Raw genomic sequence first — 23,072 nt, forward strand, 5'->3', positions numbered from 1 at the left:
TCATCCCGTTAAACCACAGAAGAGTCTGCACACCAGAGCTCAACCTGCAGAGGGTAAATGATTTGCCTAAGGTCATACAGGTATGGCAGAGCCTAAAGCAAAACCTAGCTAGCTCTACTGATTCCCGGATGAGTACCTTTTCCCATTTGTTGTGCTAACATGATGCATTTCTCTCTAGCAATTAAATAAGTAGATCTGTTTTTCTTGTATACATAACTTCTCAGGTATGATACATATGATTAGAATGACTTGCCTAACGTGTTGTGATGAGCCCTGGGTGTTATGGGTAACTAATGAATCATTGAACACTATATCAAAAACTAACCGAATATAATAAATAAATACCAGTTAAAAAAAAAAAAAGAATTGGGCGCCTGGGTGGCTCAGTGGGTTAAGCTCAGGTCATGGTCTCAGGGTCTTGGGATCAAGCCCCACATTGGGCTCTCTGCTCAGCAGGGAGCCTGCTTCCCACCCCCACACCCCTACGCCTGCCTCTCTGCCTATTTGTGAGCTCTCTCTGTCAAATAAATAAAATCTTTTTTTTAAAAAAAGTTGCAGAGAATAAATTACAGCCTTAAATTTATTTCTCTTCAAGAAAAAAAGAAAATTCCTTCTTGGCTTCTCAATTTTATGTAGACAGTTTATATTGATGGTACCTAAAAACTCAAACATAAACTGATCCATTAATGGGGTTTCCTTTTTGGCTTAATAGGGAATTTATGAATGCTTGAAACATCAGATCATGAAAAGGTGTTTCTATGGGCTGTGCTCTTGGTAAGAGCAAAAATTCCTAAACCTAAGTTTTCATGTAGTGCAAAACACTGTTATAGTATTTTGTAGTCTAATAGATTAACTCAGGCACTGTTAAGCCAATAAATCTAAATTTCAGAGTCTGAATTTCTTAAGGAATCTTAATTGCATATAAGCCATGGATTGTTTATCTTCAAATACTGCAAATTAGGTAATAACTCACTGAAATATTTTTCAGGAGAAATAGTGATTCAAATTCCTTTAGAATTTAGAAAGGAAAGGAAATTTAGAAAGGAAAATTACCTGTTGGTTGTCTATCCTCTTTTAACAGGAATCAGCTGACAGTCTTAATACCAAAATAGCATTATTTAGTTCTTCTTTACAATTAAAATAAAAAGTACAGCAACATTTATTTCTCTAGTTGTATCTAAGTTTATTTATTCCATAGAGCCCTGACCCGGGACCACTGAGGCCCACCACAGTGTTCTCCTGATCCCAAGTAGCAACAGCCGAAGGGCAGATGTACTTCCAAAGAGCATCAGAGCATGTCACTAACCCTTCAATTCAGTACTCTGCCTAAGATCGCTCTCTACAGAGAAAGCTTGGTAATATTGGAGGTTCATTTCCAGACCACTGCAATGAAGTGTATATCGCAACAGATCAAGTCAAATGAATCTTTTGGTTTCCCAGTGTGTATAGAAATTGTGTTTACACTATACCATAGTCTGTTAAATGTGCAATAGCATTAAGTTCTTAAAAAGAAACAATGTATATACCTAAATTTAAAAATACTTTGTTGCTATAAAAAATGCTAACCATATCTGAGCTTTCAGCCAGTCAAGTCATAATCTTTTTGCTGGTGGAGGGTCTGGCCTCAATAATGATGGCTGCCGATTGACCAGGGTGATGACTACCGAAGGGTGGGGTAGTTGTGGCAATTTCTTAAAATAGGAGAACAGTGACGTTTGCCACATTAATTGACTCTTCCTTTCATGAACAATTTCTCTGTGGCATGTGATGCTGATTGATAGCATTTTACCCACAGTAGAATAATTTTCAAAGTTTGAGTCAATCTTCTCAAACTAAATTTACAGAATGTTCTAAATCTTTTGTTGTCATTTCAACAATATTCACAGCATCCTTAGCAGGGGTAGATTCCATCTCAAGAAACCGGTTTCTTTGCCCAGCCATGAGAAGCAGCTCCTTATCCCTTCAAGTTTGATCATGAGATTGCAGCCACCCAGTCACATCTTTAGTCTCCACTTCTAATTCTAGTTCTCTTGCTCGTCCCACCCCATCTGCAGTTACTTCCTGCATGAAGTCTTGAACTCCTCAAAGTCATCCTTGAGGTTTGGAACGCACTTCTTCTAAACTTCCGCTCGTGTCGATATTCTGACATCTTCTCATGAATCACAACTGTTCTTCATGTCATCTAGAATGCTGAATCCTTTCAGAAGGTTTTCAGTTTACTTTGTCCAGATCCATTAGAGGAGAAACTATGGCAGCTATAGCCTTAGGAAATGTGTTTCTTAAATGAGAACACTCAAAAGTTGAAATTACTCCTTGATCCACAAGCCACAGAATGGATGTTGTGTTAGCAGGCATGGAAACATTGATGTTGTCCATCAGAGCTCTCGGGTGACCAGGTGCATTGTCAACGAGTGGTCATATTTTGAAAGGAGTCGTCTTCTCTGAGCATTAAGTCTCAACAGTGGGTTGAAAATATTCAGTAAACCATGCTGTAAACAGATGTGCTGTCATCCAGGCTTTGTTGTTCCACTGATAGAGCACAGGTACAGTAGATTTACCGTAACTCATGAGGGCTCTAGGATCTGAGGAATGGTAAATGGCTTCAGCTTGAAGTCACCAGCTGCATTTGCCCCCAACAAGGGAGTCAGCCTGTCCTTTGAAGTTTTTTGACTTCTCCTCTCTAGCTCTGAAAGTTCTGGATGGCATCTTCTTCCAATATACAACTGTTTCATCTCTGTTGAAAATTTCTTGTTCAGTGTAGCCACCTTCATGAATGATCTTAGCCGGAACTTCTGGAGAACTTGCTGCAGCTTCTCCATCTGCACGTGCTGCTTCTTCCTGCACTTTGATGTTATGAAGATGGATTCATTCCTTAAACCTCATGACCCAACCTCTGCTAGCTCCAGACTTTTCTTCTGCAGCTTCCTCACCTCTCAGCCCTCACAGAATTGAAGAGACTTGGGGTCTTGCTCTGGGTTAGGGTTTGGCTTAAGGGAATGTTGTGGCTGGTTTGACCTTCTATCCAGACCACTCTAACTTCCTCCATATCAACAATAAGGCTCTTCACTTTTTAATCACTCTTCACTGGAGTAGCACCTTTAACTTCCTCGGAGAACTTTACCTTTGAATTCACAGTTTGGCTAACTTTTGTGCAAGAAGCTTGGGTTTTGGCCCATCTCCGCTTTCGACATGCTTTCCTCATTAAACATAATCATTTCTAGCTTTTGATTTAAAGTAAGAGACACACGACTCATCCTTTCACTTGAACACTTGGAGGCCATTGTAGAGTTATTAATTGGCCTAAATTCAACATTGTTGGGTCTCAAGGAAATGATATAATAGTAATATCAAAGATTACCTATCGGCACGCAGCCTCCAACCCTCTTATCTCCGGTGCCAGAAGGAGGCAGTCCTCTTTTCGTGCCTAGCACAGCCATGGCTTATGGTCCTAAGAAGCATCTGAGGCGTGTAGCAGCGCCAAAGCATTGGATGCTGGATAAACTGACCAATGTGTTTGCTCCTCACCCATCTGCTTGTCCCTATAAGTTGAGAGAATGTCTCCCTTTCATCATTTTCCTAAGGAACAGACTTAAGTATACCCTAACAGGAGATGAAGTAAAGAAGATCTGTATGCAGGGTTTTATTAAGATCAATGGCAAGGTCCAAACTGATATGACCGGCCTAGCTGGCTTTATGGCTGTCATCAGCATGGACAAGACTGGGGAGAATTTCCTTCTGATCCATGACACCAAGCGTTGCTTTGCTCTTCATCGCATTACACTTGAGGCCAAGTACAAGTTGTACAAAGTGAGAAAGATCTTTGTGGGGACAAAAGGAATCCCCCATCTGGTGACTCACGAGGTTTGTACCATCCGCTATCCTGATCCCCTCATCAAGGTGAATGACGCCATCCAGATTGATCTGGAGACCGGAAAGCTTACTGATTTCATCAAGTTTGACACTGATAATCTGTGTATGATGACTAGGGGTGCTAGCCTGGGAAGTACTGGTGTGATCACCAACAGAGAGAGACACCCCAGTTCGTTTGATGTTGTTCACATGAAAGATGCCATTGGCAACAGCTTTGCTACCCAACTACCAACATTTTTGAAGTATCAAATACTGGCAAAGGCAACAAACTATAGATTTCTCTTCCCCATGGAAAGGATATCTGCCCCACCATTGCTGAAGAGGGAGACAAGACTGGCGGCCAAACAGAGCAGCTGGTAAAATGGTCCCTAGGTGACATGATTGGAAGTCTTCATACCTAATTAAAGGTCATACAGCACAATAAAAGGAAAAAAAAATCACGGATCACCAGCATTTTAAATATAATAATAATGAAAACGTTTGAAATATTGCAAGACTTACCAAAATGTGGCACAGAAACACAAAGTGAGCAAATGCTGTTGGAACAGTGGCATCAATAGGCTTGCCCGATGTGGGGTTGCCACAGACCTCCAACTTATGAAAAAACAAGAAAACAACAACAACAAAATGAGCTATACCTGTACTAAGGAGACCAGTGGTGTCTTCTCTTTAACATATGAAATGTCAGAGCTGTTAAAAAATAAATATACAGATCTGAAGGAAAGAACCTAGATGTCCATCAACAGACAAATGGATAAAGAAGATGTGGTGTGAGGGGCATCTGGGTGGCTCAGTGGGCTAAAGCCTCTGCCTTCGGCTCGGGTCATGATCCTGAGGTCCTGGTATCGAGCCCCACATTGGGCTCTCTGTTCAGTGGGGAGCCTGCTTCCCCCTCTCTCTCTGCCTGCCTCTCTGCCTACTTGTGATCTCTGTCAAATAAATAAATAAAATCTTAAAACACACACACACGGTGGAATACTATGCAGCCATCAAAAGAAATGAAATCTTGTCATCTGCAACAATGTTGATGGAACTAGAGGGTATTATGCTGAGCGAAATAAGTCAAGCAGAGAAGGATAATTATCATATGATCTCCCTGATAAGAGGAATTTGAGAGGCAGTGGGGACGGTGGGAGGTAGGGAAGGAAAAAATGAAACAAGATGGGATCGGGAGGGAGACAAACCATAAGACAAACCTTAACTCCCGAAACAAACTAAGGGTTGCTGGGAGGAGGGGGCTGTGGAGAGGGTGGTGGGGTTATGGACATGGGGGAGGTTATGTGATAAGGTGAGTGCTGTGAAGTGTGTAAGCCTGATGTTTCACAGACCTGTACCCCTGGGGCAAATGATACATTATACGTTAGTAAAAATAATTAATAAAAAATATACAGTGATGAAAAAAATTATCAAATTCATTTATATATACAGAGCACTCTCAGGGAAGAAGAATATTGGTGAGCAGACAGAGGCTTGCATCTTTGCTGGTCAGAGGGGCCTGGCTGGGCTATGAGAAGGCTTAGTTTTCCACTGTAATGAGACAGTTCGGGGCAAGGTCAGAAAGCAAGAGAATAGAGGGCACTAAAGCACCATGCATCCGGAAGACTAACTGCTAAGTGGGATGATTACCCTGGTGCGATGTGTCAGGCTGTTCCTGCTTCATCCGGCTGGATGGCTGCTACAGCACATTCTATTTGATGGACACGAGAGGGACTACTTTATAAAGAGAATAAATGCAAATGATGAGACCAAAGAAACAGTTCCTCTGGAAAGATGAGACTCAGAAATTCACTCACAGATAGGGCTGCTGAGCAGACCTTGCACAAAGCCAGTAGCCAGATCACTCAAGCTGGTGTCCAAGTGCACAAAGTAAGATTTTCTTCTTTAGAATTTGGTAATAAGGACAACTGCCATCAGGCCATAGATGGCAGTAATAACCATAACCACTGGAATGTTGGACATTGTGATCAGATCTGGCGTGGTTCCTGGAGATGATGCCTAAGCCTCGGTGCTGAGCTGTACATGGAGCCAAGGTCCTGAATCCTGGGGTGGCCCAGAAGCCTATGACAAACAAGTGTATTTAGATTTGGTTCCAGACTGAAGTAGATATGAAGGAGGAAGCTCATAGAATGGAAAGCATATTCCAGAATGTGACAGATACTAAAATGCAGCATGTCCATGACGTAGCTGGTTAAGATCCATTTTTTGTTGTTGCTGTTAATTTGCAGCATACTTTGCATAAAATGTGTAGAACTTAAGTATGCAATTCTGTACACTCAAAACCATCAGTAAATACATAGAACATTTCCATCACCACAAAGTTTCTCATGCCGCCTTCCATTCAATGATCACATCCTGCTCTCCTGTCCCACCCCCTGCCCCCTGCAGAGGCAGTCACTGTTCTGATTTCTATCACTAAAGGTTGGTTTTGCCCATTCTAGGATGTCATTAAAATGAAATAACATAGTATCTACTCTTCTGGTTTCTTTAGCTCAACATATTTGAGAGTCATCCATGTTTTGTGTAATATAGTTGGTTCCCTTTTATTTCTCAGTAGTATTTCATCATATGAATACACCACAACTTATCCTATTGATTTATTTCTAGTTTTTAGCTATTATGAATAAAACTGGTATCTGCATTCCCCTCCCCCAGCTTTATCGTTGACTAGTATTAACATTCTTAAGTCCTTTGCACACATAGGATTTCACTTCTCCTGGATAAATATCTAGGAGTAAAATTGTTAAGGGGTGAAATAGGTACATATTTAATTTTATTAAAATCTGCCTGTCTGGGGCGCCTGGGTGGCTCAGTTTAAGGTAAGTGGCCAACTCTTGATTTCAACTCAGGCCATGACCTCAGGATTGTGAGATCTAGCCCTGCGTCAGGCTCCCAGCTCAGCAGGGCGTCTTTTGAGATTCTCTGACCCGCCCTCTGCTCACCTGGGCTCGCTCACTCGCTCTCCCTTTTTAAAAAAAAAAAAAAAAAAGGCTGTCTGTTTTCCAAAGTGTTGTACCATTTTACACTCCATTAGTGATATTTGAGAGTTCAGTTACTCCACTTCTTAACAGCCCTTAATGGTGAATGTGTTGCCGTGTGTGGTGGCAATCCAGGTGGTGCAGGCTTGATCAGTAGTTTGATTCTACTAGGTCATGTCAGAGCTGGCCTTTACCAGATGGCCCAATCAGTAGCTGCAATTTGTTCCCACAATTCACAGCCCTAAAAAAGGGATGTTTTTAATCTGCCTGAATATAGTCTTTAAAGTGGCAGACCAGATGGCTAGGCCGTGGGCAAAGAGTCAGCAAAGGGGACTGTTGATCAAGGGACGGATTGGCAGGTCTGTGAGAACTGCCTCAGCTCACTGAGCAGTGACCACTCCCTTTAGTTCCACATTGGTAATGAGTACCATCAGCTTGCAGCTTGGCTGAGCCACCAGTGATTGAGAGTGTGTATATAGGGGATCTCTATGAAGTGAGGGCCCCCATGAGCTAGCAGCTATGCTTCAGCCAATGGGTTGGGAGACACGGATTCCCAAGAGTAACTGTCACAACCTCATGCAAAATGGAGATGCTAAAGCTGCTGCCATTTTTACTTGACCGGAAAGGTCCATTTACTGAGACGTATGCTTTCTCCAATACCCAAAGCCTCCAAGGAGTTGGGCCTCCTTTTGTAGCAGGTCAAGAGACCTGCCTTGATTACTAAAAAGATTAAATATTCTAAATCCACCCAAGCAGTCCCAAGAAACTACTTGGTGAGCAGGTCCTGTGTTTTATTGGAGTTTTTCAGGGACGCCTGGGTGGCTCAGTGGGTTAAGCCGCTGCCTTCAGCTCAGGTCATGATTCCAGGGTCCTGGGATCGAGTCCCACATCGGGCTCTCTGCTCAGCAGGGGGCCTGCTTCCCTTCCTCTCTCTCTGCCTGCCTCTCTGCCTACTTGTGATCTGTCAAATAAATAAATAAAATCTTTAAAAAAAAAAAACAACCTGTAGAATTACATAATGTGCACCCAAATTATCTATGATACTCTTCCAAGCATTTTTTTCCACATTAGTACATACTTTCAAATACCTCTCAACTCAACATTCAGAAGCAAAAGCCACTTTAAAAAAAAGGGCAAAAGCCAGTTTAAGGTCACCTGTTAGATTTACTGCCTAATCCAATCATGCCTGAACACGAAGCTCTTCAGTAGCTTGTTTTTGAAGGTTCCTGTATCCCTGGTTACAGCAGCTGTTTTCCAAGGAAAGACCGAAGTGAAATTGTTCCAATTAGAGCCAGAGAAAAGCCACGTGTGAACACTTAGGATCTATGTATTAAGTTTATAAGATTTAAAAGGGAAACAGGAAACAGAATTACCCTTTACATATTTTCCACTGGTTGGAAGTTACCCACCTTCAAGCTGGCCAAGAATGTAACTTAATTAAATCCACCATCAAACAGGCTGAACCATTTAAAAAAAATCCAATCACACATTGTTTCTGAATCACTTTCAAATGAACCCTTAAGATAGAACTATGCCAAGCCCTATATAGATGTAGCAGATTGGAGCTTGACTGATTAACACCAATAAAAAACCATTTAACTCAATTCCTGAACCCTACCCTCAGTAACCTTTTTAGACCCAACTTCTGTCCGCCCTGGAAAGGGAAGCCCCTGTATTTGAGATCCAAATGTACAACTAATGTTTTTCACTGAAAACATTTTCTTCACCATAGGAACATCATTCCTTTTTCAACACTGAACTCTTAGGCACTAGAGGTATAGTGGTGAACAAGACCAAAAAGCAATCCTCATGGAACATTCTAGTAGACACAAAACTACAGAAAAAAGTTTAATGGGAAATTGGGAATGCTGGATATGGCACAATTTTTAATAGGCCAAGCCCATCATGGGGGTCTTAGAGAGATTTAGAGGTTAAGGAACAAGTGCTGTGACATTTAAGGGGACAGCATTCCAAGCACAGGGAGAACAAGTGCCAAATCCTTAAGGTTACCAATGTACCTATCCCATCCAGGAATAGTGAGGGCAATCTGGTTAGAAAGTTAAGGAATGGTAAGAGGTCAGGGACAATTCCAATTTGGGCCTTGAGTGGACAGACCATGGGCAGTAACAATCTGGTTAGTAATGATGACAAAAGTGATCACAATGGAGTTGGTTAAGAAATGGTGAGATTGGGACGCCTGGGTGGCTCAGTTGGTTAAGCAGCTGCCTTCGGCTCAGGTCATGATCCCAGCGTCCTGGGATCGAGTCCCACAACAGGCTCCTTGCTCAGCAGGGAGTCTGCTTCTCCCTCTGCCTCTGCCTGCCATTCTGTGTGCCTGTGCTCGCTCTCTCCCCCTCTCTCTGATAAATGAATAAAATCTTAAAAAAAAAAAAAAAAAGAAAAGAAAGAAAGAAATGGTGAGATTCCAGATATTATTTTGAATAAACTGAATTGTCAAGGATGACCAGATTTTGGCCTAAAACCTAAGAGTAGTATAAACTGTTAGGATCCGGAATACCATTTTAGACCTGTCAAATATGAAATGCCTATTCTCTATTCAAGTAAAGATATCAAGTAAGCAGTTGGATAGACAAACCTACAGTTCAAAGAAAGGTACAGGCTAGAAATAAAAAATCTGGAAGTCAGTTTAATATATTGAATAGTGGGCACCTGGGTGGCTCAGTGGGTTAAGCCTCTGCCTTCAACTCGGGTCATGATCTCGGGGTCCTGGGATTGAGTCCCGCATCGGGCTCTCTGCTCAGCAGGGAGCCTGCTTCCTCCTCTCTCTCTCTGCCTACTTGTGATCTGTCAAATAAATAAATAAAATCTTAAAAAAAAAAAAAAAAATATATATATATATATATATACTGAATAGTATCTAGGGAGAGTACTAATAACTGTCCAAGGACTAAGCCCTAGGCCTCTCCAACAAGTCTGAGATGAACTAGTAATGGCTACTGACATGGGAGGAAATCTTTTTAAGACTCTCGAAGAGGGAGGCCTGGGTGGCTCAGTTGGTTAAGCAGCTGCCTTCAGCTCAGGTCATGATCCCAGTGTCCTGGGATTGAGTCCCACATCGGGCTCCTTGCTCGGCAGGGAGCCTGCTTCTGTCTCTGCCTGCCATTCTGTCTGCCTGTGCTCGCTCTCCCTCCCTCTCTCTCTCTCTCTGACAAATAAATAAAATGTTTAAAAAAAAATTCTCGAAGAAAATCAACTGTCAAATGCCACTAGAGGCACATAAAAGGTCATAAAAAGACCATTTAGACTTAGCGATGAAGTCACTGTAACTTTCACAGCCAACAGCTTGTGGATGTGTTTAACTGGGTAATTTTAAAAGTAAAATTAAGATACAATGAAAATGGTTTACTCAAACATCAAACAAAAAACTCACTTTCCAAGAAAAAGTATGTATCGTCAACTTTTTTGAGCTTTGCTCTACAAAGGGTTTGGGTAGGGTGTATGCTGATGGAAGGGAATGGTCAAATAAATACCAATAAAGGTAAAAACTGCTAAAGCCATGAGCTTGATTAACCAAGAGGGAAGGCAAAAATGCCACTGTATACATACACGGCAGACTGGGAATTGTCAAGTTCTTTTCTCTCATCTACTTTAAACTCTTCTAATGATTTTAAGGTCATCAGCTGATTGAAAATGAGAAAGTTGGAGGTGAGCAGGACTACAGAAAAGAATGGGTAAAAAATAGAAAAGGAATTACTGGCTAGTGTGCAACATCAAATACCCACTTATTAACAGGTATCAACAACCAAGTTCTCTAGCCAAGTTCAACTCCCAGTACTAGTACACAATATGACATTTTGAGGCTTTAGGGAAAAAATCATTTAGATTAAAAAAATAAAAGTTAGGGGCGCCTGTGGCTCAGTGGGTTAAGCCTCTGCCTTCAGCTCAGGTCATGATCTCAGGGTCGTGGGATCAGGCTCTCTGCTTGGCAGGGAACCTGTTTCCTCTTCTCTCTCTCTGCCTGCTTGTGATCTGTCAAATAAATAAACCTTAAAAAAAAAAAAAAAGTTAACGGGCTTTTCCCATTATTCAATCAGTCTAGCATAGTGGTTCTCCAAGTATGGTCCCTGGCCATCACCATCACCTGGAAACTTTGTTAATTCAAATTTCAAAAAAAGGGCAAGTTTTCAGGTCTCACACTGCAATCGGTGTATCAGAAGCTCTGGGGCAGGGCCCTGCCATTATTTTAACAAGCCTTCCAGATGATTCAAGAACCATTTAAGGGATGCCTGGGTGGCTCAGACAGTTAAGCGTCTGCCTTCCGCTCAGGTCATCCCAAGGTCCTGGGACTGAGTCCCAGGTCAGATTCCTTGCTCAGCAGGGAGCCTGGTTCTCCCTCTGCCTCTGCTGCTCCCCCCCTGCCTGTGTTCTGTCAAATAAATAAACAAAACCTGAAAAAAGAAAAAACAATTTTTTAAAAAACATACACGTTAAAAAAAGAAAAAAAAAAAAAGATTTCCTTTTATTACCCCTCTATAGTACTTCCATCCAGATCACTACCTTTTGCAGCTATTTAGTAACCCAGAGCAATGGATAAAATCCATTCAACAGTTCAGAAAAGTTTGCGTCATCATCAGTTCAGAGTATCTGATTCACCAAGCCTACATTATTAAAAAGAATAATCAGAAATTGAACATCACAAATAAGATTTTTTATTTGTCACCATTGAATGTCTGAATTTTAAACAGATTCTTGGACTGGTGGCTCATATCCATCAGCTCGTTCCACTTTAGCACCGGTCTCATCCCCAGTAGCTTTTCCAGAACTACTACCTTCACCATGAAGCTCCATGAGCTTTCCCACTAAAAGAAAGAAATAAAGAATTTTTATAGCACACCATTTTCTTAAAACAATGTCTTCAATACTACATATGCAGGACAGAAAAAAAAGATTATCTGGACTCAAAAAAACAAAACACCAATATATCTTGCTGCACATTTTTCTCAGGAATCCTATGACTTTTTAACTTACATTCAAACTTGGGCTTCTTCAGCATTTTTACTTTTCTAACGAAGACATCATGGAGTGGATAAATAGACTGACAAGCTTTTTCTATATCTTTTCCAATGCTGTCTGGAATCCTGCAAACCAGTAAAGAAAGGATAAATATATACACATTAATACCCACCTCATTTAATCCACTCAAATCCTCTTGCAAGACAGTGCTCTTATAGGACAGTCTTGTAAGACAGTCCTTCTAAGGGTAGAGGTTAAATGACCTAAATTATACAGCCAGTTAGTAAGAAAGTCAGCATTTGATCTTTCTGCCTTTTCTATTCTACCCTCTCAAACCAACTGCATGGGAACATCAGAAAAATGTTAAGTTTTATCAGTGGACATCATTTGGGACCGAAACATCTTGTCATCATCTATTCCCATACATCACTGACAGTAGAAAGTTTAGCCTTTTCAGTATATTTTCTAATTAAGACAAAAACATTTCCTATACTTCAGGTCTCACTATGAGATTGCTTCATTCAAATAAGGATAAAAAAACCAAATCACATTTACTGAGCACTTAAAATATTTTAAGGGACATATAGCCAGACAGCTTCACAGACAGGATTTAAACACAGCCTGAGAAGTCCTTCATCAGAGGGATAAGAAGAGATTCATTGTTATGAGGTGTGAGGAAAACAAACACTTACAATTTATTGACCACTTCTTTCAAGTCATTTGTCTGAACCTCTCGGGTCATGATCTCCATCATCTTTTTCCGAATTTGACGGACCTGTTGATGCTGAGCGTAAGAGGTCTTCCGAATCTGATTATTCCGTTTTTTAGTAAAACCAACACAAAATAGACGAAGCAAATAACCATCGGTAGTCTTGACATCAACATGAGCTTCAATCATGGTCTAGTGAAAAAAGATAGTCAGATGTACCAGGTTTTAATGTTATTAATTTACAGCCCTCAAATTCTAATATAAAAATGCTAGAAATATCAAGTACATGATCATCATACAAACTAAACGCCTAATTTACAGAATTAACTTCCTTGAAGTGAACTTACCCAGTTACTCCAAATCTTACTATCCTTCATGTCTAATTAAATAAATACCAAGTTCTCTCAACACTCTACCCTAGGTGAACACTTCTATCCCAATCTCAGCAGCATCCAGCCCCATTTCTTTTAGATGCCAGACTTTTTTCCCACCAATCAACTATATACCTCTGCATCTAAGAAAACCCGTTCTGAGACTCTAGTCTACACTTAGGTCACTCTTTTTTAAAAAGTATTGTCTGAAGAGGTGAAATACTACTACAACACTAAATGCATTCTTTTTTAAAGATTTTATTTATTTATTTGACAGAGAGAAATCACAAGTAGTCGGAGAGGCAGGCAGAGAGAGAGAGAGGGAAGCAGGCTCCCCGCTGAGCAGAGAGCCTGATGCGGGACTCGATCCCAGGACCCTGAGATCACGACCCGAGCCAACCACTGAGCCACCCAGGCGCCCCTAAATGCATATTTTTAAATGTAACTTTTGTTCCAAACTAAAGTGTGATGATGATTAAATATTTAATTTCACAACTAAAATGTTAGTAAGTAATCCACTAACTACTCATATTTTTGCCTCAAGTAAAAAATGAAAACTACCTTAGGTAACAACAAAAACAAATACCGTCTTTGCATTTTGTAAACTGTATAGCGAAAGGACGTTAGAGTATTTCCAGAAATTCAACCATAAAACCTTCAGGGAATGTCAGAAATAAATGTAACGGTATAATCAGTATGTATCATTTGGGACCGAAACATTTTGTCATCACTCATTCCCATATACAAAACATCCCAAAACTGGTTAGCCAAACACATCTGAACCAATGTAATTATTATTTCCTGTAGTAACAATGCCTTCTAAATGCTTTGTGTCAAAGCATTGTGCATTATGCACAAATTCTGTGTATAAGCATGTTTTCATGGCTCTTTTATTTCATCTTTGTAACTCCCAAGAAGTGATACTCTTACCTACATATCATTTTAGATAAAGGAATCAAAGCCCAGCAAGCTTTAAGTTACTTGCCAAAGAGAACACAATTGGGAAACTGAGCAAAGATTCCAACCTCACAAGAAGCTTTGCCACTCTTACCAACTCTGATAACCTAATTTCAAAAACTTGGAAAAAAAGATAATAAATATATCTTGAACTCCAGTTAAATACGATGATCATGGCTCACTCACTGCTTTACTCAAGTTCAAGAGTGCCAATCCCGGAGTCAGCACTCGATAAAAGCTACAAAACGTCGGATTTGAAATACAATTTACTTCAATCACATATGTTCCTTCTTTTCCGAAAAGGGCATCCTTGACCATGCACGCTAGAACACCACGCACTAAGAAACTTCTGTTCTTACCTGCCATTTTTTGACCATGGAGCACATTTTGTCCCGGGTAAGATCCATGCCATGGAAATTGGTCAGGCAGTTTTTGCCCTGGACATCCTCAGTAATTAGCTTGAATTTTCTAAATGCAACTTCATCATTCTGCAGATCAGCAAGACTCACTTCAAATACACGACCCTTGAGGCCATCAGAAGCGATTTCTAGAAAACAATAAATTGTGTTTTTATCATTAAGAACCACATAAAGTCAAGCCAGCCAAGAACATTCATGCATAAGGTTGAACTTAGAAAGTTAATGTAAATTATAAAGACCCTAACTTTTGTTAGCCTAATTCCATGTGGACACCCATGACTTACTGACAATCCTCACAAGGAACTCAAATAATACCTAAGCACATTTTCTTAACTAATTCTCAAAGCACCACCTTCCTTCCCCAAGTGTTGTACCAAACAAGCACCACCGTGGCCAAAGCTGCGACCATTCTACTGAGTTCTCCCACCAGCAGGCGTATTTAAAAAACAAAAAACAAAACGAGAAAATACTCACTGGTTCCTTGAGTTCTTGTGACTAGTGTTTTTCCAATATTTCTTATATTGAACATAGCTGGTGCTTTCACATCATACCAATCTTTCTTAGAAAATGGATCAACCCTGTATTTTAAAAACAAGTAAGTTGTTACCGCAGATCACGTAACTCTTACTGAGTTTTTAAAACTTTCCTCATTCTAAGGATCATAAATGGCTCATGTAAGCAACTGGAGTCTAAGAACCTACTCCCTTCAGGGAGGTGCAAACTTAGCTCTTCCCACGGTCTGCTTCACTGTACAGACCGGACACCGAAAAAGTTACGCCATAAATGTACACACTTCCCACCCCATCGTTTCTTCGGCTTCACAAGAAGCACTGCCGCCAAGTTACATGCACGTCTCTTGAACCTTCCGGGTGCATGAAAACACGTAGTGGTAGCCCTGGCTCTGCAAGGACTCACACGAACCCAAAAGGAACTCCAAGGGTCCCACCTGGCCCAAGCGGAGGAAGGGGTGCGGGGTCTCGGGTGAACAAGCTCTCGGGAGTAGTACCATCCACTACCCGTGAAATTTACAATGCCAAGAAACCCAACACCCAAGCCCCAAAGATCATCGACAATTTCGCTCAAAAGCGGGCGCCCAAGACCCGAAAGGCCAAAGGAAAGAAACCAGCCCGTAACGATGCAGCACCCATACCCCCCCAGGCCGCCGTTCTGAGTTTACCAACTCGGTACGGCCCTCGCAATCCACTTGACATCCTCACCATCCGGCTCACACCACCATCCAGAACCCGCCTGCCGAGCCCAGCAAGACCCCAAAAAGCTGGGGGCCAGGACAGGAGACACTTACACTTTCTTCTTGGCTCCCTTTTTGCCGCCTTTCGTAAGGCGCTTGTTCTTGCCGACCGCCATGGCGCTGCTCAGGGAGCCAAAAGGGCGGAAGTAAAACTCACGCGAGAACTTAGGCGTACCGGGAGAGGCGTGCCATCTACGGGACCTTCGGTCTTGCGTTTTTCCGGCGTCAAAGATATCGCGACAACAGAAAGAGGAACTCCGACTGAAGCTGCGACAGCGCCCTCACGTGTGTGGAGACTGCGCAGCACGCCGCGGGCGGCTCTCCAGGACGCCGCGCTCGGGAGGGGCGGGCGCTGGCGCTGGCGGCCTCAGGTTCGAGCCAGTGGTGGCGTGTGGTTTCCGTGGCTCTGACGCCCGGAAGTAAGTGTCGGTGGCAGGAGGCCGCCTTTCCACGTTGTTAAAAAAGAACTTACCGGTTCGCTCTTTTTTTCTGGAGAGTGTGGGATTCAGAATCAGACAGCAGATCCAGGTTCAAATGCTAGTTTCAATATTTAGCCTGATGGCTTGTCTGTGCTTCAGTTTCCTTGTGTTTAAAAAGGAGATAGTAATATAATCTGCCTCATAAGGTTGTTAGTAGGATTAAATAAATTAGTAGGATTAAATAAATTAGTAGGATTTGAATAAGCAGTATTAAATAACTTCAGAGATACTGGAGTGTTCCGCATGTTGATAGGATTGCTGGTTAGTGGGGAATGGTCACTGGTGAGCATCAAGTTACACACTTGTGCACTTTTCTGTCGGTTTATTATACATTAAAACGAAGTTAATGTGATTGTTTCCTTGAGGGACTATGATTCCACTGTCTTATGATTCCACTATGATTCCACTTTAATTTACAAAATTAAAGATTTTAATTTTTCAAGAAAAGCTGAAAATCACCAAACTTCATTTTTCTGCAACCAATGCAAAAAAAAAAAAAAAAAAAGTCTTTTTAATTCTAGGGTTTTAACAGAATACATCCTGGTTAGATGAGGCTCACAGCTTCAAGTAGTGCAGCCCCTGGGAAGCTGGCCCATACAGGCCTGGTACTCAGCCAGAGGTACGTTGAGTTCTGGTCCCTAACATTCCCTCTGGCAAAAACCCTGTGACCAAGCCAGAAACCGGTTCCCACTCACAAGGCCCCACAAACCTTTAATCCTCTAATCCCTTTCAGTCCTCCTAACCTCCATCCCCTACCTCCTACTACTCCCACCATCCAAAACAGTCTTCCTAAATCTCCAATCCTATTCTGAGATCTTTCAGTAATAACATTAATCTAAGGCGCTTACACCATAAAGTCCTTATTTTATAACAATACGAATATGTTTAACACTACTGAACTGTGCACTTAAGAATGGTAAAGATGCCCTGGGGCTAATAATAATTATATGTTAATTAAAAAAATTTTTTTTAATGGTAAATATGGTAAATGGCTTGGGTTTGTTTTTTTGTTTTTTGGTTTTTTTTTAAGATTTTATTTATTTATTTGTTTGAGAGAGAGAGAGCAAGCAAGCAAGCATGGGGAGAAGGCAAGCAAGCAGACTCCCGCTGAGCAAGAACTGAATCCCAGGACCCCAAGATCATGACCGGAGTTGAATGCAGATGCTTAACTGACTGAGCCACCCAGGTGCTGCATGGTTTGGGTTTTTTGTTTGTTTACTGCAATTTCACAATAATAACAACAACAACAAAAATTAAAGTCCGTAGCCAAGCCAACAAAAACTCTTTTATCTGGCCCTCCTCATCTCTTTTCATTATCACTACATCTTGGCCTTTACCAGGTCTCCAACCCCTGTTTAAAATTCCTGACCCTCGGGGCGCCTTGGGGGCTCAGTTATTAAGCATCTGTCTTCTGCTTAGGTCATGATCCCAGAGTCCTGGGATTGAGGGCTCCCTGCTCAGCGAAGAGTCTGCTTCTCTCTTTCTGCCCCGACCCCTGCTCGTGCTCTTTCTCTCTCTCAAAGTCTTAAGAATATATAAATAAAATAAAATTCCCTACCCTAAACAGTTTTCTCTTCCCTCATTCCTTTTCCCTCTGTGCATTTGTAAGACTGCTTAGCCTCATTTCTTCTTTTAGTAAGAGTTGGAGTCCCCAGACAAACCGGCTTTCCCTCAGACCCGTTCCCAGAAGACCTAATACTACTTAACTTCTTAGTAACTATGGATTAAACCTGTTCCTTTCTTACTGTCAGCAGGAGTGACAGTGCGGTCATTTTCTTATTTTGTAGCCCTTTCACTTAGCACATCATAGGCCCTCAAAATGTTTGTTGTATAAAAAAATAAGAGGTAGATAACATCAGTGGTTTTCCCAGTCTTTTGGACTTTATGGATCAATCCAGATTTTCAAAATAATTTTAGAACCAATAGAATTGCAATTTTTGAATTTTACCAACCTATTAAAAAAGATAACTGCCATTTATTATCTGTATCACTTCATTTTTAAGTTATATTTTGACCCCAAAATAAAAATAAAGAACATATCCTCTAAAAAGTCAGTCCTTTTATTTTTTTTTATTTTTATTTTTTTTTAAGATTTTGTTTATTTATTTGACAGAGAGAAATTACAAGTAGACGGAGAGGCAGGCAGAGAGAGAGAGAGAGGGAAGCAGGCTCCCCACTGAGCAGAGAGCCGATGCGGGACTCGATCCCAGGACCCTGAGATCATGACCTGAGCTGAAGGCAGCGGCTTAACCCACTGAGCCACCCAGGCGCCCCAAGTCAGTCCTTTTAAATAAATAAATCAACTTTATGAAAACCTCTTTAGATCATATTTTTCTTGTCTCACTGCAGGCTGGTGAAAACTAGTGACAATGGAAATCAATGAGTCCTTATAAATATAATATTGAGTCTAATAAACTCTATTAATTCTATACTTAGAGTAACCCTAAATTTACTTCATAGGTGGCAGTTCACTAGTTTAAAACCTTCCCAGTGGAAAATGTTATAGACCCCAAGGCTACCTATTCCAGAATTAAAATCAAACTTGTCTTCTTCCCAATCTGATTCCTCCTTCTGCCCAAGAGTAAAAAAGCCACAGAGGAGGCAGTAATGAAGTCAATTGCATCTAGTTTCTTCTAGCAAAATGAGCACATAAGGGATTTGTCAGAGGTACATATTTGAATCCTCTATTTGTAATAAAAGCTTTTAAAAAAAAATTACGTTCCTTGACATTGTTACATTAAATGGTGCAATTATCTGTTTTAATTTAATTATGATGAATAAAAGACAGCCCAGGGCATGTGAAATCAGGTTATTGGGTCTCAACCATCTGAGAATTTGAAAATTCAGATAGAATAAAATGGAACAGAAAAATGTCACACTGCATCAAACCTAGTAAAGTGTCAAATTGCTTCACTGATTTTCTTTTCATCTGTGACTAATCTCTTAAACTGATCTAATGATTTTTAAATTTTGATTACTGTGCCTTATTTCTAAAAGGTCAACTTAGTTCTTTTTCAATTTATGTCACTTTGTAGTTTCTTATTCTTTGAAGGCAGTAAGCATAATTGTTCTATAGTCACTGTATGATAATTCTGGTATCTGAATTCTTTCTCAGTCTGTTTCTATTGCCTGTTTCTGCGCTGGTTCTTTGAGTAGAGTCTAGTTTCTAGATATCTTTGTGTACTGGCCATTGCATTTGAAAATTAATATTTGGGGCACCTGGGTGGCTCAGTCAGTTAAGCATCTGCCTTCAGCTCAGGTCACAATCCCGGGGTCCTGGTATCAAGCCCTACATCAGGCTCCCTGATCAGCAGGGGAGTCTGATTCTCCCTCTGCCCCTCCCCCCCACTCACAATCTCTCTTCTGTTCCCTCTCCCTCTCTCTCTCTCAAATAAGTAAATAAATAAAAATCTGAAAAAAGTGAAAACTAATATTTGTGGGAATAATTTTTTTTTTTTAGTTTGGATACTATTAGTTTATTATAAAAGAGACATGAAAATTATTTACATGATGAAAGATTTCACAACTTCACTGGAATGGGCAGCTTCACTTCATGCCATTTTAATAATGATTTCAGTCCACATACTTTCCAAGAATGTCACCATCTCTAAATAAGAAATAATCCTTGTCATCTAGAACTACTTTGGTGCCTCCATATTCTGGGAGAAGAACTTTATCTCCAACTTTCACACTAACTGGTTGAATCTCTCCACCCTTTCCTTTAGAGCCGGATCCAACAGCTACTACTGTTGCTTGCAACACTTTTCCTTGAGATTTTTCTGGAAGCATGATACCGCCTTTGGTTACAGTTTCAGCTGCACTCCTTTCAACTAAAACTCGGTCAAAGAGGGGAAGAAACTTTCTAAACGCCTGTCCTGCCATGACTCCGGCCGCCGCAGTCCGTACTCTGCTCTAGAGCTCTGTGGGAATAATTTGAGGCTTGTGATGAAGATAGTCTCTTCAGATATGACTTTTTTTTTTTCTGAGTAACATCCATTTTATTGTGTTGGGGTGGGAGGGCAGCCTGGCTGGGAGCAGAGCAACCCTCACAGGTTGTTGAGTTCCAGCAGGGGCTGGTCGAGAGTCTGGTGAATCTCCACATTCTCCTCCTTGGCACTGGCCTAGGTCTCTTCCAGATCATCGATGGTCTTCAACTTTGCCACAGACTCTCGGCAGACTCAGCTCAGGTCTCAGCCTCTTTTAGCTTCTCCTCCAGCAGTTTGATCTCCTCTTCGTATTTATCTTCTTTGGTTGAATACTCCTCTTTTGAGGCCATCAGGGACTTGAGGGCCTGGTCCCTGGTTCAGAGTTCCTCCTCCAGCTGCCTGGCACAGCTCTCAGTCACCTCTGCTCTCTTTTCCCGGCGCTCCAGCTCTCCTTCCAGGGTCCCCAGCTTCCTGGCCACCTCCTTATATTTGCGGGCAGACTCCTTAGAGATGTGCTTGGCCTCCTTCAGCTGCATCTCCTGCTCATCCCTCATCCCTCATCTCAAGCTCCATCTTCTCCTCACCCTTCATGGCTCGGTTTCCAATGACCTTCATTCCTCTCTCACTCTCGTCTGCTGACCTCCTCCAGCTTCCCTGGACCAGCTCCTCCTCCTCTACCAGCTGAATGCAGTGGTTCAGGGAGGCCACATCTGCCTCCACGTTGGTAGCCTTCTTGGCCTGCTCCAGTTTCTCCTGGGCATCCTTCACTGACTCAGAATACTTTCCCACCTCATCCTCAGTCCCCTTCAGCTTCTTCTGGAAGGCCTGCTGCTCCTCCTGCAGCTGCTTGCAATGGTTCTCAGCCAGCCTCTTATGGGCGTCGGCCTGCTCCGCAGGGTTGATGGCATTCTTCTTGTCTGGCTATAGCATCTGCATCTTCTTCTTGCTTGTGCCCATGGCTGTGGTGGGGGGCGGGCGGTCCGGCCAGCGGGCAGCGTGCATTGGATGAACTGGGCTGGCTGCGCAGCCTGGGCGAGGAGGACCAAGAGGAACTGGGATGTCCCAGCCACGGGGGCACCTAAAATGCTGGGAGGGGTCTGGCAGAGCTGGGGACCAGGACCCTCCCCCACTGCGGCCAAAACCTTTGTAGAGTCAGAAACTCAGCCGGGTGGGGGGTGCGGCCGCCCCCAGCGCCCACCCCTCGGGACCATCACCCTCGAGGCCCCGCCCCTACCCCACAACTCCCCCCATCGCCACCCCACCCCGCCCCCAGCCCCAGAAGGTAAAGTAGCGGGTACAGTCCGCTGCTGGAGTCCTGAAGGCATGTAAACCAGCTTTTTTGGCTTTAGGCTTCCTGGGCAACCCAGGAGGTTCAAATGCAGATATAATTCTTTGTAGGTGTCCTACTTTAAATTCAGTTCTTAATGGTGTAACCCTTTGGGGTCACAGTTTGCTGAAGGGAGGACCTCCTATTAGAGTTCATACCTCCCATGGATCCTGGGATTGGATTTATGTCCCTGTCACCCAGAGTGGCTATCCAAGTGGGTGTACCTATTATCTGGAACCAAGAAATACACTTAGGGTAAAAGCAGTTTGGTATTTGTTTATTCCTCCCCCACCCCCATCCTGTTTTGGACAATTAATTCCTTACTAAAAAGAAATAGTTTTTAATGATTTTATTTTTAAGGTATCTACACCCAGTATGGGGCTTAAACTTACAAACGCAAGTTCAGGAGTTTCATGGTCAACGGACTGAGGCAGCCCAGTGCCCCAAGAATAGCATTTTTTAAAAAATTTTATTTATGTATTTATTTGTCAGAGAGAGAGCGCACAAGCAGGCAGAGTGGCAGGCAGAGACAGAGAGAGAAGTCTCCCTGCCAAGCAAGGAGCCCGACGTGGGACTCTATCTCAGGATCCTGGGATCATGACCTGAGTCGAAGGCATCGGCTTAATGGACTGAGCCACCCAGGCGTCCCAGGAATAGCATTTTAAGTAGAATTTTTGTTTAGAAGTTTGGGGAACAGTAGATCATTCATTTAATTGATGTTTAGAAATGTCTTCCATAAATGGAGAAAAATTGAGGAAATCTTACTTTGGTTGTCATCCTGACAAAATAATTGCAAGTTTGTGTTTTTGCAGATGAGGTTATCTTAAATGTTTAAATGGTATTACTAAATGCTAACCAGATTGCAGTGAAACTAGTGCTCTCTAATTCATACCTGTTGGTATTTTACAAAGATAAGCCACTTGAAAAGTAATTTGTCCATGTGATTCAAAAACCATCAGTGTCCTGCAAATATATCATAAGGAAATAAAATTGGGGAAAACCTGTATGTATAAAGTATTATTCAGTCTTAATCATAAAGTTAGAAGATGAGAAATAACCTAAATGCTTTAAAGTAAGGAAATGGAAGGGATGCCTGGGTGGTGTAGACAGTTAAGCCTCAGACTCTTGATTTAGGCTCAGGTAGTACCCTTGGGGTCAGAAGATGAGCCCCACATTGAGCTCCACGTTGGGCTCCAAGCTCAGTCCAGAATCTGCTTAAACCTTTCTCCCTCTCCTTCTGCCCCCACCCCCCCCCCCACACTCACACACACACACACTCTCTTTCTCTCAAAAATAAATAAATATTTAAATAAATAGTAAAAAGGATGATGATTCTTACATGTTAAAAAAATAATAAAGTGGGGCGCCTAGGTGGCTCAGGTGGTTAAGCGGCTGCCTTCGGCTCGGGTCATGATCCCAGGGTCCTGGGATCGAGTCCCACATCGGGCTCCTTGCTTGGCAGGGAGCCTGCTTCTCCCTCCGCCTCTGCCTGCCACTCTGTCTGCTTGTGCTCGCTCTAGCTCCTCTCTCTCTGACAAATAAATAAATAAAATCTTTAAAAAATAATAATAATAATAATAAAGAAATGGTAAATTATGATATACTCATTTGGTATACCATTACCCAGCTATTATAAATATGAGTATGAACAGTGTTTAGACAAATGAAAATACTTATGATAAAGTAGTCAATGAAAGATATAAAATTTATTTCCATCTTCATCATAACTATATAAAAGGCAGAAGGCAGTAAAAAAAAAAAAAAAAGACATATTGAACACAAGAAACTTGGGATAACTGGATGGCTCAGTTGGTTA

At 41.9% G+C, this 23,072-nt stretch overlaps 2 protein-coding genes, 1 long non-coding RNA gene and 2 pseudogenes across 6 annotated transcripts; 2 read left to right on the forward strand and 3 right to left on the reverse strand.

The window, feature by feature from the left end:
* The first annotated feature begins 942 nt into the window (after positions 1-942).
* LOC309863361 (small ribosomal subunit protein eS4 pseudogene) lies at positions 943-4,832 on the forward strand (annotated as a pseudogene). The gene has a single exon. The product of its transcript is annotated as a small ribosomal subunit protein eS4 pseudogene (transcript).
* Positions 4,833-11,495: 6,663 nt separating this feature from the next.
* Positions 11,496-15,910, reverse strand: RPS3A (ribosomal protein S3A). The gene is made up of 6 exons (XM_082728140.1): positions 15,579-15,910; positions 14,750-14,853; positions 14,216-14,403; positions 12,512-12,720; positions 11,835-11,944; positions 11,496-11,665 (listed from the first exon to the last, which is right to left on the reverse strand). The coding sequence occupies exons 1-6, from the start codon at positions 15,638-15,640 to the stop codon at positions 11,544-11,546; spliced, it is 795 nt and encodes a 264-aa protein (XP_082584266.1). The 5' UTR covers positions 15,641-15,910; the 3' UTR covers positions 11,496-11,543.
* On the forward strand, positions 15,863-17,361 carry LOC309863363. 2 transcript variants are annotated; one of them, XR_014311006.1, is made up of 3 exons: positions 15,863-15,943; positions 16,525-16,622; positions 17,062-17,361. It is a non-coding gene; the product is annotated as an uncharacterized lncRNA (long non-coding RNA). The 2 variants fall into 2 exon arrangements; XR_014311007.1 differs by lacking the exon at positions 15,863-15,943 and adding an exon at positions 15,985-16,052.
* Positions 17,362-19,449: 2,088 nt separating this feature from the next.
* Positions 19,450-19,917, reverse strand: LOC309863947 (10 kDa heat shock protein, mitochondrial). The gene has a single exon (XM_082729200.1). It carries the CDS (start codon positions 19,883-19,885, stop codon positions 19,577-19,579), a length of 309 nt encoding a protein of 102 aa, XP_082585326.1. The 5' UTR covers positions 19,886-19,917; the 3' UTR covers positions 19,450-19,576.
* A 131-nt stretch (positions 19,918-20,048) lies between these two features.
* On the reverse strand, positions 20,049-20,886 carry LOC309863503 (annotated as a pseudogene). The gene has a single exon. The product of its transcript is annotated as an uncharacterized misc_RNA (transcript).
* Between the last annotated feature and the right edge of the window lie 2,186 nt (positions 20,887-23,072).

The sequence above is a fragment of the Mustela nivalis genome, assembly GCF_964662115.1.
Source record: "Mustela nivalis genome assembly, chromosome: 4".
NCBI lineage: Eukaryota > Metazoa > Chordata > Mammalia > Carnivora > Mustelidae > Mustela > Mustela nivalis.

Coding starts and splice junctions, on each gene's coding strand:
- RPS3A (XM_082728140.1), bottom strand. CDS start 15,640: ATGGCGGTCGGCAAGAACAAGCGCCTTACGAAAGGCGGCAAAAAGGGA. Junction 14,854..15,578: donor AAGGGAGCCAAGAAGAAAGT/GTAAGTGTCTCC, acceptor TTTAAAATACAG/GGTTGATCCATTTTCTAAGA. Junction 11,945..12,511: donor AAAGAAGTGGTCAATAAATT/GTAAGTGTTTGT, acceptor ACTGGTTTGCAG/GATTCCAGACAGCATTGGAA.
- LOC309863947 (XM_082729200.1), bottom strand. CDS start 19,885: ATGGCAGGACAGGCGTTTAGAAAGTTTCTTCCCCTCTTTGACCGAGTT.